At 36.5% G+C, this 17,805-nt stretch overlaps 1 protein-coding gene across 11 annotated transcripts in view; it reads left to right on the top strand.

Annotated features, from left to right (window-relative positions):
* Positions 1 to 17,805, top strand: part of LUC7L2 (LUC7 like 2, pre-mRNA splicing factor) — an 83,270-nt gene that overhangs the window by 10,031 nt on the left and 55,434 nt on the right. For 4 of the 11 annotated variants that reach the window (XM_064574900.1, XM_064574903.1, XM_045864195.3 and 1 more), the window contains exon 2: positions 5,483 to 5,577. In XM_064574900.1, the coding sequence (XP_064430970.1) occupies positions 5,483 to 5,577 (95 nt within the window). Of the gene's footprint in view, positions 1 to 968; positions 1,046 to 3,798; positions 3,870 to 4,907; positions 4,982 to 5,482; positions 5,578 to 17,805 lie in introns of those variants that run through there. The other 7 variants (XM_064574899.1, XM_064574902.1, XM_045864194.3 and 4 more) reach the window with 4 other exon arrangements.

Raw genomic sequence — 17,805 nt, 5'->3', positions numbered from 1 at the left:
AAGGAACAGCAAAGGTAGGTGGGACAAGTTAGTGGAGTTGATATGAAAGTTTGCGAAGAATGTAAAAGTAATCACACTGTGCTGCAGGAATCACCTGCTTTTACCTCTGAAGACAAGGGTTTCCTGGGACAGGGCAAGTGTCTTCCTGCCCTGTACTAGACTAGAGATTGGCCTTTATGTAGTTTTTTTAATATAGTTTCTGTGTTACTACGTGGACCCAGTAGCTGATATATTATTATTATTATTTTTAAAGGTTTTATTTATTTATTAGAGAGAATGAGACAGAGAAAGAGAGCATGAGGGGGGAGGGTCAGAGGGAGAAGTAGACTCCCTGCCGAGCAGGGAGCCCGATGCGGATTCGATCCCAGGACTCCAGGATCATGACCTGAGCCGAAGGCAGTCGCTTAACCAACTGAGCCACCCAGGCGCCCCCCAGTAGCTGATATATTATAAGAAGTGGTAATAAGAGTGAAACATTTCTCTGCATTTGATGATTCCGAGGCACAGGGAAATGAGAAACTTTAAGCTATCAGTTATACACCTCTTTTTCTTGCTCTGCTTTCCTTTCACTGAAGGGATATGGATTTTATTTCAGAGGGAATGTGCCTATCCTGTCCTAAGGCAGTGGTGACACTTGTTCCCTAACAAGTGTACCTGTGGGGAGGGCTTTGGTTGTCACATTGGAGAATATGGGAGGGCTTTCCCTCTTCTGGCCCCATTTATAAGCTAGGGGTTGCTTCCATTTGTTTTGTGTGCTGTTGAGTTTTCTTCTCTGTTTTCCCTAAGCTAAGCTCTAAACTAATTCTATACAAAAGAAATACTAATTAGTTGTTTTTATAAATTGTTTGCCATTAATGCCTGATAATATGCAGTAAAATAAGGATTCTGCATACCATTATATATGTCAAATATTACAAACTTTAAGGTTCTTTTAATTACAATACTAAACTCAGTTCACTTTTGCTTAGCCTTCACAGTTGTTGATCACATAGCATGGTCATCCACTCACAGCTTAAAAAAATACAGGGAGCATCGGAGAGAATGGGTAAAGTAAAATTTTGATGTTTTTAAAATAGCACCTAAATCTGTGAAAATTTATTTGATTTATTGTTTGTATGGGAGGGAGAGGGTGGGTGGCACTGGAGGGGGGAGGGGGTGGGCATTGGGAAAATAGCATGCACCATGTAAATTGTCAGATACCATCTAGGCTGAAGTTTTAAGTGTTACTACTACAGTTTAAGTTAGTTTCAGAAGAGGCAGGACCATAAAATAGCGGTGTTGGGATTTACAGTGGGCTTATTTTTCCCTCCCAACAGATTGAAGGGGATTTTGAGCATAGCAGTATTTGAGTACAGTCTGGGCAGGAGCTGCCTTTTTAGAGTGGCCTGTGTTCCCCAAGGGAAACTGCCTCAGTACCACATTAGGCCCTGTTAACTTCCTCAGAAGCCTTAAGAGGAATAATAGGCATTCCAGTTTTTATTGTACACTTGTAACTCAGGTGTTCCCAAGTACAAATTACAATTCATGAAACTCATGGAGGGGTTGAACCAAAGAGAGAATTAAAGTTTTTACTCTGAAGTTAGTTGCTTGGTAATAAATATTAACAGAAATTTTGATGCTTCCATTCAAATGAAGAACACTTTGCCTACCAAAGTTATAAATCAAGTTGCTAATGCTAAAAACTTAGATTGTAGTTACGTACAAAGCCTAATTAATTATTGTAGAGGTTACAGGGCAGAGAAACCTCCATGTTTTTATGGGTAGGACACTGTATTGCTGTTAATTCAGATAACTTGGTTTAATCTCTGTTCGTTAATTTTAAACTTTTTAAACTTTGTTTACACTAAAAATCTGGATTGAAGAAGAAAATGAAAAAATTAAGAAATCAAATTTTACCCAAGAAATACTGTTCTGGCCTCAGCTTTGCTATTCCCCTACATGTAGCCATTTTCCAAAGCCGAATTTGACTTGGAGTATTTACAATTCCCTAAACCTTTCTGCCTTTATAAGCTTTGTCAAAGATAATACTCCAGTTTGAAATGTTCTTCTTCTTTCCTGTGGTCTGAGTCCTATCTTTTCTTTAAATTTTGGCTTCTACTTTTTGTATGAAGCCTTTTCTAACCTCTCCATCCTTGGTGGCCATTCTAGTCTTAGAATTCCCGAAGTACTACTGCTAGAGACATCCATTTGGCATTCGGGTCATGCTCCTTTATTACTTGTTATTTCAATTAGGTGTCCTATTTCTCTGTCACTATCATGGACTCCTTGAAGGTAGAGAGCTTGTAATTATATGCCTATTTGTAACCCCATTGACTAGCACAAAGGATATGTGCACTAATAGGTTTGATTCTATGATTTGGATCCAATGTTAGTGTAAGAGGGTAATTGTTTTTTTTTAACTCAGGTTATTTTTATATGACTATATGCCCAGAAAACCCAAAGATACAGTATTTGAATTCATGAAGTAATTCTTTTTATTAAAAGATCTGGTTCATAATTGTTTTCTATTAATTGTAGTCTGCCCCCCCCCCTTTTTTTTTTCAAATGGGCGCTGTTTTACCTTGTTTCTTTTGAAAAACATGGTTTGGGCCAGATACCTTGATAGAAACCAAAATTACCAGTATTTTTATTTTAAAATTCTTTGTTGGTTTAGCTAAATTATACGTTTCATGGCATAAGCCCAAATAAATTTATTAAACACTGCATGGTAATATAGCCAAATTATTTTAAGATATTAACCTTAAAGTCTCTTAAGTAAAACTTTAAAAATACCAATGAACAGATACTTAGTTGCTAGTCCATCTCGGGATATTTCTGTATCTGAAATTATTAGGGGTTTTATTATTTCATGGTCTTAAAGGTTTTTCTAATGTGTAAGCTGATATTTGATAGCTGTATTTATTGTGTTTGCAGTTATCAAATGTCTATAGAGCAACCATTCTTATGCAGTGAGAAGTTACTTTAAAATGCTTTTTTGCATTTATAGAAATATGCTTTTTGTAAGAGTTCATTGGGGATAATGTTTGCTAAATTCGTATTTGGCATTCTTATATTTTGCCTGACAGCTGTGTCTTCAGGGCACATGTATCTTAATATTTGACTTAATGTTGTGATTTCTGAAGCAAAAACAGTCGCCCTACTTTACAAAATGTTTGATTAGTAAAACTTCTAAGAATCTTGATTTTATTTTAAGGCCTGGTTTATAATATTATTGAGCCATTAGTTTGACATAGCATTGAAACAATACTGTTGTTGCATGCTAAAAAGCTTAGATACTGTAGTAGGGAGAGTCCTAGATATGTAAGGATTTTTTGTGGGTTTTTTTTTGTATTTAAAACTACATCATCTTTAAATTTCTTAGCATAATTTGGGTACAGATTGAAAATAAGACATTTTTTCTTACATGCCAGTAAGCAAAAAACTTGAATATATAGCATTGCCCTTCTGGTGCTAGCTTATCATAGTACCATTCTAATGTGAACTTAGGCCCTCACCAAAGTCTTAATGAGATAAAGTCTTTAAAAAAGCATTTTTTTTAAAACCCCAGTTGGCCCAGAGACCATTTCCCAGAGTTCTAGCGTTGGACTTTTTCCTATCTATGGTCAGTCTTATTCTTCTTAGGGTTACACTTGTTAAGTCAATATTTTGCAAAATAAAACACCCTGATTTTGTTCACTTTTGTTTTCATATACAAGAATCTTTACAGTCAACATGTACTTCTAGATGCTGTATTGAAATTGCTGGCAGAGTCTATTCTATACAAACTGAACAATCTGGCCCCTTGTTTTATTTGTAAAGGTTCAATGTATCTATGCCTGCCTACTTCAATCTGCAAGGGAGTGTCAGAAAGGCCCCGCATTCGCCGAGCCGTGAGTTATCACTAACTTTTCAGATGTGTTAATGAATGTGGAACAAAAGCAGTTGTGTTTAAAAGGAAAAAAGGACCATCAAAATAACCTTTATTATAGTAGCAGGCGTGAACACTAAATGATTTATTCCAAATTGTGGTGTCAAAGTAACCTACTTGAACTAGAGACTAGCCTCTAGAAAACCTATTGTTGAACTGCTCTGAAGCTATCATTTTAGCTATAAATTACTTTTCTTAAATTTTATATACCCTGATTGCAAATGAGAATGTTCTTTAAGTCTTTTTAATGGAGTTAAAACAATTTGAACAAAATCTTACCCCACCTAAAAATGACATATTTAGTTGACTTTGCATTAAGCTCTTCAAAATAAGACCATGTGAAAGGGGTAAAGGCTTAACCTTTTTGTTATTCACATGAGAATAATAGAAATTAATTTAAATAATTGAATCACTTCCTAGATGAGTTTTTGGAGTGCCCCAGACATCATGTGAAGTACAGAGGTATTTACAATCTCTTTTGGTACCAACAGTTCTCGCTTCAGTAATTCATCAGTAGGTTTTCGTTCATCAATGATGATATCAATTTAAGGCTAGAATAAAACACCTACATTTCTTAGGGCTTATCATTCTACGTAGAAAAAATGTCCTTAAGAGTTTTTTTTTCTTTTTTTTCCCCAAAGAGATTCTAAGCAAAAAAAATTGTAACTAACATCTGTATTTTGTTACTAGAGTTAGTTACCTTTCTTTTTCTTAGACTCTTTAAAGTTTGAGTTGGATAGGCATATTTGATTAGGAGGTTGGATGCTTCTGTTGCTTAGGAGGGTGTACTGTGTTATATGAAGACAGAATAAATTTAAATATACCCGGTTTGGCCATATGTAGCACAGATCACCTAAAATTTGAAGGTATGGTACCTTTGGAGGCATTAAAGTTAACGTTTCATTTAGGCAATGTGCCTTTGTCTGACTGGTGTGTAAGTCCTTCTTCCAGGTTTGTACACTCTTAAACACGCTATTCTACCCTCTCTAACTCATCCCAGCAGCAAAAGGGAGACACTTCAGCTGGAACAAAATAGTGGAAGAAATGGCGTCTGGGGTTCAGTGGGGATTCGCAGTGTGTATGCAATGTTTGCAAGATTACTTTTTATGTTTTTCAATTAATGTAAATAATTACAAAATAAATCTATGCTTAGCATCAAGTAGGGAACATTGTATACCAGTAGAAACTCTCCTAGTGGGTCTGCTGCAAGTCACTTAACCTCTTGGGGCATCAGTTTCATCATCTGCAGTGCGAAGGAGTTGGACTCGATAATCTTTAAAGTCCATTCCTGCTCTATATCCTATGCTTTTCTGAAGTACTCTGTTTAACGGAATGCATTGCTTTCCCACTTTGACTATTTGAATTACATTTGCAGTACACATACTGCAACTGCATGTCTAAAATAGTTTTTCTATAGGATGTTATATAAAAAACTAATCCCTCTTGAGCTGATTTATAAATAAATGTGTGTGTGTTTGTAGCCACACAGCAAAAGCTAGAGATGATAGGGCTCTCAGAAAATAAGTATTTTCCAGTTGTCTAACCTTGAATGTTATTAACTTTTCTATATTGCAGGAGATACTACTCGTCAACGAATCAAATTCAGTGATGACAGAGTATGCAAGAGTCACCTTCTCAACTGTTGCCCCCATGATGTCCTCTCTGGAACTGTACGTATTTATTAAATTTATTATTTGATTATTGGTATCCTACAGAAAGGAACTACTTGATAAAGACTTAATTCTTTGTCAAATTATTATGCAATTTTTTTTTCTATTAACATATAATGTATTATTTGTTTCAGGGGTATTATGCAATGATTTCTTTTAAAACAGTGTTAGAGGAGGGATTTGCATCCCTTATATTGTTTATTCAGGTAGATGATTTAAAGCTGCAAAATGGAATTCCTCTGAAAAGTCATTGCTGTCCTTTGCTTTATAATTTTTTCCATTCTTCAGAGAAATTTCTGAAAAAGCATTTCTTATTTGGAATATAAAGGCAGTTATACTGTAGTTGCACTTTTAGTTCTGAAATTATAGAAATGATTTTTAAAATAGTTTTCTTTACTGTTGAGCAGAGTAGACTTTTATCCAAAGCATTATATGTTTACATTTGTACACATTATATTATGGAAATCATAGTGAGGAAAACCTAATAGTAAATACTTAAATTCACACAACTTAATTTGCTAGTAGTGTTGTCACTTAAAATGCATTTATATTTCTGACTCCTAATGATGTAAAGCTCACTTAATTTAGATTTTATATCTAGTGATATTGGTTGACCTTGGAGTATCATCATTTTAATTTGAAAAGATAAACCACATGATGATGGACCTATTTAAATGGAACAAAGGATCTGATTTTCTGACTTTGGGGTTTGGTTGGAATGATTACTCACTGCAAGAGCTTCCCTTGGCATGTGATGGCAGAGGAGGACTAGTAGGAGCTAAACATTTAGCTGGCTTTATTTCTCATTTGCCAGAAATGACTGAAATGAAGAAAAGATTTCTGACTTCCATTTTCAGACATGATGAGTTCCTGTAGTTAAAGTAGTCTAAATTGAGTGTTTTTTTCTGGGTAGGAAAAGTTAAATAACTCTAACAGAAATCAAGGCACATACAAGAGGAAACACTGCTGTCTTTTTCCAGTAGGAAAGACTGTTGAAACTGTATTATGTTAAAAGAGGGGGGAAAAAAGCCTACATTTAAAAATTTATGTGATACCTAAATTTTTTTTTAAGTGTAATAACGTAATCCAGATTCTGAGCACTTGAATTAGAACTATGACAGATAATTAATCCTCATTCCTACTCTTTAGAATGTCCATAAAATTTTTTTTTTTTTTTTTTAAGATTTTATTTATTTGACAGAGACACAGTGAGAGAGGGAACACAAGCAGGGGGAGTGGGAGAGGGAGAAGCAGGCTTCCCACCGAGCAGGGAGCCCGATGTGGGGCTCGATCCCAGGACTCTGGGATCGTGACCTGAGCCGAAGGCAGATGCTCAACGACTGAGCCACCCAGGCGCCCCCATGAAATATTTTTAATGTGCTTATAAAACATTTGAAATCTGTAAAATAGGTAATTATCTGTAGTATACTTTGATTCTCCGCATTTACTATTAAATTTAATGGTCATTTTATTTAATGTCTAAATTATAACTTCAAATAATTTTTGAGGACAGGCTTAATTAGCAAAGTGACAAAGTTAGTTTTTTTATTTTTTAAAACTATAAAACCAGCCATAGTAAGACATGGACATAGTGTTATATTAGTCAGGTATGCCATTAATAAAAATCTGACATCACAGTTGTGCTTTATGTTTTATAATGTACATAAGCAGTTATGCTCATTTATTTCTTTTTTAAAGATTTTTATTTATTACAAAGAGAGTGCGAGCCAGGGGAGGAGCAGAGAGGGAGAGAGAAGGACAAGCAGACTCTGTACTGAGCGCTGAGCCCAGTGTGGTGCTCCATCCCAGGACCCTGAAATCATGACCTGAGCCAAAACCAAGAGTCAGATGTTTAGGGGCAAACTGAGTGACTCAGTTGGTTAAGTATCCGACATTCTCTTTCTCTAAATAAAACAAAATCTTAAAGCTGTTTTGTGATCCACAGTTAGCCGTAATGATAGTAGATGAGTATTCAAAATCACATAGTTCTATTGATTTAAAGTATAACTGGGGCCAAACCCAAGTTTTACTCAGCATGTTTTCTACTCTGTAGGGAATACTTAATTTTTTATTCTGTTAAATAAAAAAGGATGAGTGGTTGGTCTTGGACTTTCCTTCTTGTAAAGTTCTTGCCTGGTGGATTTATAAGATGCACATTTTCTCAAATTCTAACATCTCTGAAACACATATTTTGAAATGATGATAGAAAAATATTATCTTAATTGGTAACATTTTCTTATCGTACAGAATTGAATGGTGTGGCTTAAAATTGACAGTGCTTGGGTGGATTAAAAACAGTTAATGAAAACCCTTCTACAGGCACTCGCCAGGGAAACTCTGGATGAAAATACCTCCTTTTTGTCAATGTAATAGACCTGAGATTGCCTTTTGTAAGGATGATACTAAGTAGTTGTGAACCTCTGTGAGAATTTAAGCAGAGCTTGTACAGATGGCTATGGGACTTTGTGAGACTCCAGGGTTGTCATATAGAATGGTCTCCTTGATAACTCAAAACCATCCATGGTGTGACTTTCTCATGACCCTTATTAGCAAAAAGAGCTATTTATAATAGTTCATCCTGTGTACAAATGGTTTATAATTACAGAGTTATGACTTATTTAGCAACCAGTCTCTCTAGAACAACTTTTTTGGCACAGTCTAATAGTTCATACCTCTTTATGTTGAAATGCCTGTTTCTCTTTTTCTTTTTTAACACGTTAGATGAAAATAACTGAATTGTAACTTGATTTTATAATGCTTTTTCTTTGTTGTATAACTAAAGTTTACCCTTTTCCTCAGATCTGTCACTTCCAGCAGAATATGACTCACTAGTACTCTAGATTATTTAGCGGAAGAATATACAGAAATGTATTTTCTGGCATTTTTGGAGATGGAGAGTCTGATTTCTAAAAATGCACTCACGACTGACTATTAGTATGAAATATTTGAATAGAGAGTCAAAATAATTGTGTGTGTATATATATATATTTGGGTTACGATTTTTATAAGAAGCATGACTTTCTTGTAACTGAGGAAGCTGCTTTATTTGAAAGGCTTGTGTTACTCTTCTAGTCATCAAGAATATTGTCTTGTTTTAGTCTCATTCTTTTCCTCCTTTGGCACACTTTCTTCCTGTTCTAGTCACTGTGCAAATAGTAGGCATCATCCCCTTTCAGATTTAGGCAAAACAAATCTAAGCAAAGTTGTCCTTTTTCCCCCTGAACACATTATTTCTGGTACATATCTTCCCTGAAGATAAGTACATTGAAGTGCTTAAAAAATCTTTCCATCTAGCTTCTTATGATCTTGGAAAAAGATGTGTAGTAGTAATAATTTAGAGACATTAAATCTAAAGCAGAGATGGTAACAGAAGCTTGAAATTAAGATCTGCAAAGATGAAAATGTATACTCTCATGATGTGCCTGTCCTAAAATCAGAAATGGCCACTACTAATTTTATCACAGCCTTCATCGTAGTACGATTTTAGGGTTGACAGACCATCATGTATTGTAGTGTAAGGTCATCATTTCATAGGTGGGAAAAATTAAGGCTCAGAGAAATTGTGCTTGTCAGATGTCTCACAGAGAATTACAGTATATTATACAACACAAGAATCTTGGAGTTATTTAAATCTAAATACTTTAAAAAATATTTTTATGGTTTTTGTTAGTTTTTTAGATAGCACATTTACTTAGGACAGTGACTTTCAAATGTTTCTGAAGTATCTTTGGAGGCATTTCATGCACTAAGGTCATGGGGACTGGCGGACTGGCCAGTCTTTCCTATTTCAATGGGAATTTTACACATTTCAAGTTTAGGTATTTTCCATGAAATTTTGTTTAAAAAAGAGATTCTGCTCAGAAATAGAATTTAAAGTTTAAAATTGAGAAATACAAGGATAAAGTAAAAATTTTTTCTGCCTTTTTGAAGAGTAGGAATATTAGTTGTCAAAAATTCTGACTGAGTTGATTTTACATTGCCCAATAAGTTCTGGTTTTTATCTGAAGTGAAGTTTTTACTAATTGAAAGTCCTTTATTGCTTTTTTAAACTATTCTGTTTAAGGGCTGGTCTCAAATCAGTTACTTGGGTACATATAAGCCTGAACTTTAAAACTGTTGAAGTCTATTTGATAGTACATATGTAAAAGAGCCATGAAAGTATGGTGAAGCAGAATAAGTGATAAGAAAGAAAGAAACCACAGAATTTTCTCAACCAGCCACTAGAATGTAAGTTTCATAATAAGGGCAGGGATGTTTTGTTCTGTGCTATGTCCTCAGCATCTAGAACAGTGTCCCTCCATTGTGTTGAATGAGTAATCAGTCCACCCATAAGTCTGTTAAAAAACTAACTTGAGTTTGAAAAATTAACGATTGTTAGTGGGAAATGTGTTATCTTTTAACACGTAAGGAGCTGGAGAGTATCTTGGGTTTGTTGAGTTGCTTATCTAAATAATGACAGCAGTAGTTCCACATGCAGATGGGAAAAAATTAGTCCTTAGGTACTCTAAACTCAGTTTCTCAAATTTGTTTGTTTAGGGCTATTTTGATATTTTTTAACAGTTGTTCTTAGCATTAGTCCAGATAACTGGCTTCATTTTTTTTCCTTTTTAATTTACATAACAAGAGCTGCCCAATTTGTAAAAATGCCAGATTTTGCAAACTAAGTTTTACCAGTTTTGGCCTTTTTTTTTTTTTTAAGATTTTATTTGTCAGAGAGCGCAGGGGAATGGCAGGCAGAGGGAGAAGCAGGGTCTCTGCTAAGCAGGGAGCCCAATGTGGGACTCAATCCCAGGACCCTGAGATCGTGACTCGAGCCAAAGGCAGACGCCCAACCCTCTGAGCCACCCAGGCGCCCCCAGTTTTGGCTTTCGAAGTATATTTTATGTCCTTGTATTAAGCAGATTTTGGTATTTGCATTTTATTCAATTAAAAAATGTGCATTCCTTTAACAAGCATTTATAGAGATTGCCTAAACCAAAACACCTTTGGTGCCTAGGAAGTCAGAGGCACATTAAAAGCTTCCCAGTGAGGGGCGCCTGGGTGGCTCAGTCGGTTGAGCGTCTGCCTTCGGCTCAGGTCGTGGTCTCAGGGTCCTGGGATCGAGCCCCGCATGGGGCTCCCTGCTTGGCAGGAAGCCTGCTTCTCCCTCTCCCACTCCCCCTGCTTGTGTTCCCTCTCTTGCTGTGTCTCTCTCTGTCAAATAAATTTAAAAATCTTTAAAAAAATAAAAAAAAATAAAAGCTTCCCAGTGGGGGCGCCTGGGTGGCTCAGTTGGTTAAGTGACTGCTTTCAGCTCAGGTCATGATCCTGGAGTCCTGGGATCAAGTCCCACATCAGGCTCCCTGCTCATCAGGGAGTCTGCTTCTCCCTCTGACCCTCCTCCCTCTCATGCTCTCTGTCTCATTCTCTCTCTCGCAAATAAATAGAATCTTAAAAAAAAAAAAAAAAAATTAAAAAAAAAAGCTTCCCAGTGAATAATTAAAACTTTACTATTAAACTTTAAAAACTAAGTCTTCAATATTGTTTATAGCATTGTTGATTGGCACACGAATACCCTGAACTATTCAACTTGGGGTACATATGCCCTTGGGAAATAACTTTTTTCTGTCGTACTAAGTAATCTTGTAGTCATTAATTTTATATACTTAATATACTTTAGGCTTATGGAAGTAATTAAAAAAAAATTTTTTTTTTTTAAGATTTTATTTATTTGTCGGCATGCGCACGCTCAGGCGCACACAAGCAGGGAGAGTGGCAGAGGGAGAAGCAGGCTCCATGCTGAGCAAGGGAGCCCAACACAGGGCTCCATCCCAGGACCCTGAGATCATGACCTGAGTGGAAGGCAGACGGCAGATGCTTAACCCCCTGAGCCACCTAGGTGCCCCTGAAGTGATTTTTTTTTTTTTTTAAGGTGACCCAGAGACCATGTATTCTAGCATCTTGTTCTAGTTTAGTGTGTCTTTAGTTGAGGTTGCTCAGCAAATTTATTCATTAATTGGATTAATGATTAAATAAAAATACACAGTTGGTCCCTGAACAATACAGGGCTAGGGGCACCAAGCCCTGTGCAGGTATAAATCCCTGTTACAACTTTTGACTCATCAAAAGCTTAACTACTGATAGCCTATTGTTGACTGGAAACCTTACTGATAACATAAACAGGCGATTGACAATGTTTTGTTTATATTATGTGTGTATATGTATATTTATAAACTGTATTCTTACAATAAAGGAAGCTGGAGAAAATATTAATAAAATCATAATGAAAGTACATTTATAGTACTGTACTATGAAAAATGCGCATATAAGTGGACCTGCGTGGTTGTTTAAGGGTCGACTGTACATGCATGTAGTTGAGATGAACTATAGTGTTGATGGTCAATTTTTATAAGTTAAATTACAACTTAATTGTACTTTTAACTTTTATTCTATAATGAATCATTCTGAGGGAAGAATCTTTAACTTCTGTAATAGAAAATTTTAACTATAAATAGAAGTAGAATTGTATAATGAACTTCATGTACCCATATATCAGCTTCAATAAATCTTTACCACATAGCTACCTTATTTATAATCACTTAATGTCCTTTTGTTTGTTATTTTGAAGCAGATTTTAAATCTTGGACCTATCTGATAGGATGAATCTTGAAAAAATATAAAAGAGTAAAGACCAGTTACTCCCAGGCAAAGTAGAATGAGATTTGGAGGTCATTGTTAAAGCATATTGTTTTTCATAGTTCGATACTTTTTTTTTTTTTTTAAGATTTTATTTATTTATTTATTTGACAGAGAAAGACACAATGAGAGAGGGAACACAAACGGGGAGTGGGAGAGGGAGAAGCAGACTCCCTGCTGAGCAGGGAGCCCGATGCGGGACTCGATCCCGGGACTCCAGGATCATGACCTGAGCCGAAGGCAGTTGCTTAACCCACTGAGCCACTCAGGCGCCCCTCGATACTTTAATATATTTCGGTGTCATATTTCTGTATAGTGATTCTCAATAAATGCTTATTACCTGAGAACCTCAAATCATCCTCTCAGTATTCCCTGAACTCTTCAGATCTGTTTTAGAGATGTGTACAGTTTTATAAACTGTTTTAACAAGTCTGAAGAAACTAGTGTGTCTCTGAGGCTATTCAGTGAAAAAGAGAAGATGGAGTCATAAACACATCATTTGGATGTAGACCATAAACACAGAATAGAGCAAGCACATGATAATATATGAAACTTGAAACAAATACTTTTGTTGTACTAGGAGCTTAACAACAAACATCAAGCAAAGTCACAGATTCTCTGTCACTAGAAATATTTTTTAAACTGATGAATTTTACCTTGATATACAGGTGGCAAGTCAGATGACTTACTGAAATCCTTTTTAGTTTGATGATTCTCACTCATTAAGGGAACTTGTAAAAGCATTTGGTATTTTATTTTGACCCACATACAGTAAAACATTGTGAATGTATTTTGTCCCATAGGCATTACAGGTCTATAGGATAAAAAAATACAGGCATATATATTAATGTATTTGGATAATATAATTTACAAAATTTCCACGTTTCAGTTCTTATGTTTTTTCCCTTTTATGGTATTTATTATAGTGTTTGGAGTAATGAAATTTAATGTTGAAATTAAGAAGAGTAAGAAATAGAAAAAGGTGAGGAAGGGAAGGTGGGCTGAATGGAGAAACTAAAGAGAATTCTCGGTAAAAGTTAACAAAAAATTTCTCTTAAAAAAATGATTTATTGGGACACCTGGGTGGCTCAGTCAGGCGGATGCCTAAAGCTCAGGTCATGATCCTAGGACCCTGGGATCAAGTCCGGCATCAGTCTCCTTACTCAGTGGGGGGCCTGCTTCCCTCTGCCTGCCACTCCCCCTGCTTGTGCGCTCCCTCTGTCTCTTTCTCTCTCTCTCTGGGAAATAAATAAAATCTTTTTATTTTTTTTTTTAACTTTTTTTTTTTTTTAAGATTTATTTATTTATTTGAGAGAGCGAGAATGAGAGAGAGTACATGAGAGGGGGGAGGGTCAGAGGGAGAAGCAGGCTCCTCGCTGAGCAGGGAGCCCGATGCGGGACTTGATCCCGGGACTCCAGGATCATGACCCGAGCCGAAGGCAGTCGCTTAACCAACTGAGCCACCCAGGCGCCCAATAAATAAAATCTTTTTAAAAAAGTGACTTACTTTTTCATCTCTTTGGGAGTGGTACTGATTGCTGAGATCAGCATTCATTCACTCATTCACTTAAGTACTTACTGAGGACCTACTATGTGCTATGTTGGGGATACAGAAGTGAACACCACAGGTTTCACCTTTAAGTGGTGGGAGCTAGCATTCTGATGTGGGAGACACAACTAAGTGAAAAGAAATAATGTGATTTCAGGTAGTGATTTAAGTTGCTAGGACAAAAAAAGCATGGTTAAGTAACTTAGACTGTCTGAGATAGTGGTCCAGGGACTACTCAGGGTGGATAGAGAAAACTGTTCTGTTGATAAAGTGACATTTGAAGAGATCTAAATGTTAAGAAATTTAAGCCAACCATTTCTGAGCAGGAATGAACTTAGCACATGTTGCTTCCTCAGAAAACTTTTGGTGTTTTCCTATTGTACCTATGGCCAAAAATCTAAAATCCTTAGACCACTCTACCTCTTCCTTGAATGAATAAATTGGTTTGGTCCTTTTTACCAGACTGATTTATTCATTGTTGTCTCACTATTTTCTTTCCCTAACATGATTCTCATTTTAGCTTACCTCGTTTTCTCTTGCTGGAATAACGTTTCTTTACACATTTATTTTTATTTTTTTAAAAGATTTTATTTATTTGACAGAGAGAGAGACAGAGAGAGCAGGAACACAAGCAGGGGGAGTGGGAGAGGGAGAAGCAGGCTTCCCGCCGAGCAGGGAGGCCGATGTGGGACTCGATCCCAGGACCCTGGGATCATGACCTGAGCCGAAGGCAGACGCTTAACAACTGAGCCACCCAGGCGCCCCTCTTTACACATTTAAATCCTGCCTGGCTTGCTGTATGTGATTGCCTGAGCCTATGGCCTTTTAGCCTCTGAACCCCAGTGTAACGCCTGCTCTCTATGCTACTGAATAGGCATTTGTTAGTTTTTCTTGTTTATATATATGTTCTCTCTCTTGTCTCAATTAGTATCATCTTTCTAGGGCAAGGACTTTTTTTTTTCTCCAAGATTTTTTATTTTTTATTCGAGAGTACAAGCAGGGGGAGCGGCAGGGAGAGGGAGAAGCAGGCTCCCCGCCGAGCAAGGAGCCCGATGTGGGACTCGATACCGGGACACCGGATCATGACCTGAGCCGAAGGCAGATGCCCAACCGTCTGAGCCACCCAGGCACCCCAAGGACTTTTTATTTTTTTTTTTTTAAGATTTTACTTATTTGAGAGCATGCAATGGAGAGCACGAGCTGGGAGGGAGCCCAATGCAGGACTTGATCCCAGGACCCTGGGATCATGACCTGGGCTGAAGGCAGACGCTTAACCAACTGAGCCACCCAGGCACCCCAGGGACTTTTGTTTCAGTGTTATCTAGATATCTTTGCATATCTTGGTTTGGGATGGATAAGAAAATATTTCATGCTATGTTCTTCATAAATATTAAAAGGTAGAAGAAGAGCTCTGTTTTTCTTTATCCACTCAGGGATAAATGGACTTGGAAATGGAATGTACAAGTGGGAATGAGCAGTTAGTAAATGGGAAGTGGTAAAAAGCAGGACCTAATCTCTGCATGCACAGTGTGCCCCTTTCCTCTTCTCCCATCATTCATGTTGGACTGATTGATTTGAATACCAGGATTGGAATTAGGAAAGAAATATCATAATTTTTATTTTAAGACAATATGGCATAACTTGAATGCATACTCAGGTTTTATTATTTCAAGGCTTTTTCCATATTATACTGGGCTTTCTCTTGTTATTGAGATGGGGCTTGAATCAAACATGGATGGAAGAGAGATTTTACAAATATGAGGAAGGAAGAAAGTTAAAGGTGTAAGAAGTGAGAATCAAAGTGTAGGTGACTTGTGTTTTAGAAAATAGCACTGACATTGGAGGGCATATATAAGGGTTCACGTAGTCAGCCAGGACTTTGTATTTCCCATGCTCTGTCCTGCTCTCATGTCATCATTTCACTTTTTCTCCAGCTGGTGTGTGTGCTTTTTAGTACTTAACCAATATCACTATATTCTTTGATTCCTTGCTATTTTTGTACTATATCTAAATTATTGTTATATTTTGATGTCTTCTACCCTCGTCTTGAGACTCTTAAAACAGTGTAAGAAAACATAATAAAAAGACACATGGGAAGAATTATTATTTTAAACAAACTAAGCAGTGTAAATAAATAAAAGAATTAAAGCCAGGTTGGAAAACAATAAAACTATTGCTCTCATGAAGGTGGTTTTTACAAAGTTAAAATTACCAAGCAGTGGGGTTTGTTTTTAAATCGTAAGTATGATAATAGGAATTTATACTGTTATTCTCAAGCATTCGTCCTCATCTTCTCCCTCATTAAATTTTCTTGTGGCAATATACTTTGGTCTTTAGAAATATACACTGTTCTTTAGAAATACTTTTCAAGGGGCTCCTGGGTGGCTCAGTTGGTTAAGCATCTGCCTTTGGTTTGGGTTACGATCTCAGGGTCCTGGGATGGAGCCCCGCATCGGGCTCCCTGCTCAGCAGGGAGTCTGCTTCTCCCTCTCCCTCTGCCTGCTGCTCTGCCTACTTGTGCTCTCTCTCTGTCAAATAAATAAAATCTTAAAAAAAAATACTTTTCAATATTTCTGTTGTTAATAAATTGACTTAGGGAAGTCGGATTTGGGGTTCCTTTATAATTCGTTAATGAGGGTCTCCTAGTAGAATACTTCTAACTTTAGAGGAAGAATATGTAAAACTGTCTGCTTGGTAAACTTAATTGGGTAAAGCAGGCATTTAGTGAATGTAGTATTATATATGTACCATACTGGATACTGCTACTTAGAGTTCCTGTTGTTCCATCACCTTCAATGTGTCCAGAACAAAATGTTTCCTTCACAGACCAACTCTTCCATTTGATTTAGTCATTTCTCTTGGTGGCATCATCATTTACTCATGCTTGAAATACTCCTGACCTTTTCTTCTCAACACTTCATTTCCAGTTGGTTATTGGTTAGTTGATAGTTCCATTTAATTAGTTGATTGAGAGTCATTGTGTTATCAAAAGAATATTGAACTATATTAAGGACTGGATTTAAATTTTTACTCTGCTCCTGCCAGCTTATAGTCTTAGGCTTATGATCTTATGACTTCTCTGAGCCTTGATTTCATTGTTGTAGGAAGGTGGTGATGGAATTGATGATTTCAGAGATCCTCCCCTTTCTAAAATGCTTTTATTCTTCTCTAGCACCCTATTTTACCTCCATCACCTGCTTTCCCTTTTCTTTTCTAATTTGACCCTATGGCTTTATTTCTGGCTTACCCTAATAGCCTATCCCGCCTTGACCTCTTTCTTCTTGTCAGTCCATCCAGTAGTATGGTGTTAATGCTTCTAAAATACAGATTTTATCATGTCCTGTTTCTGTCCAAGTAGTCAAGCATTCTTCTTTGCCTATAGAGAAAATTCTGCATGTTGATTCATATTCAAAATCTTCAATCTAGTCAGAATCTGTAACTTGATTGATGCGGCAGTCTTGAAGTATTTGAGAAGAGAGAAGTTCAGAGAAATTAAGTGAATTTCTCAGAGTTAAATGGATAATATGATGTTAAGGGAGGTCTTCTGAGTTGCTGAGTACCCAGTCTGTCTTATTTTATTACTTAGACAATAAAGTTTTCAAGTAAACGTAGAAAAAGCATAAAGCGTGAATATTTTCCATTATATATCGTCCCCCATCCCAGACATAAAGCCTGTCAATAACTTAATGTACCTTTTTCACACTCCTTTCTGTGTGTGTGTGCATGCATGTGTGTGTTTTAACGAAAGGCATTATATTTTTTGATTTTTTTTTTCCACCTGTCTTGGAGAAGTTTCCAAATTAGTGGTCTATATTTTAAAAACATGCCTACATAATATTTCATAATATGGCTGTTTCCTAAATTAATTATTCAGTGACTATTATGTTCATAGTTTTTGGTTTTGGTGCACAGTGTGGCAGGGAAATCTTTGCATGTGCATCTGTGTGTGTATATGCACCTGTTGCTTTAGTTTAATGTCTTTATTTTTTTCACTGAGAATATAA

Source organism: Mirounga angustirostris, unplaced genomic scaffold (assembly GCF_029215605.1).
Source record: "Mirounga angustirostris isolate CCGP_5_RB_7025 unplaced genomic scaffold, mMirAng1.0.hap1 SCAF_12, whole genome shotgun sequence".
NCBI lineage: Eukaryota > Metazoa > Chordata > Mammalia > Carnivora > Phocidae > Mirounga > Mirounga angustirostris.
This window is presented reverse-complemented; position numbering and strand designations above follow the sequence as displayed.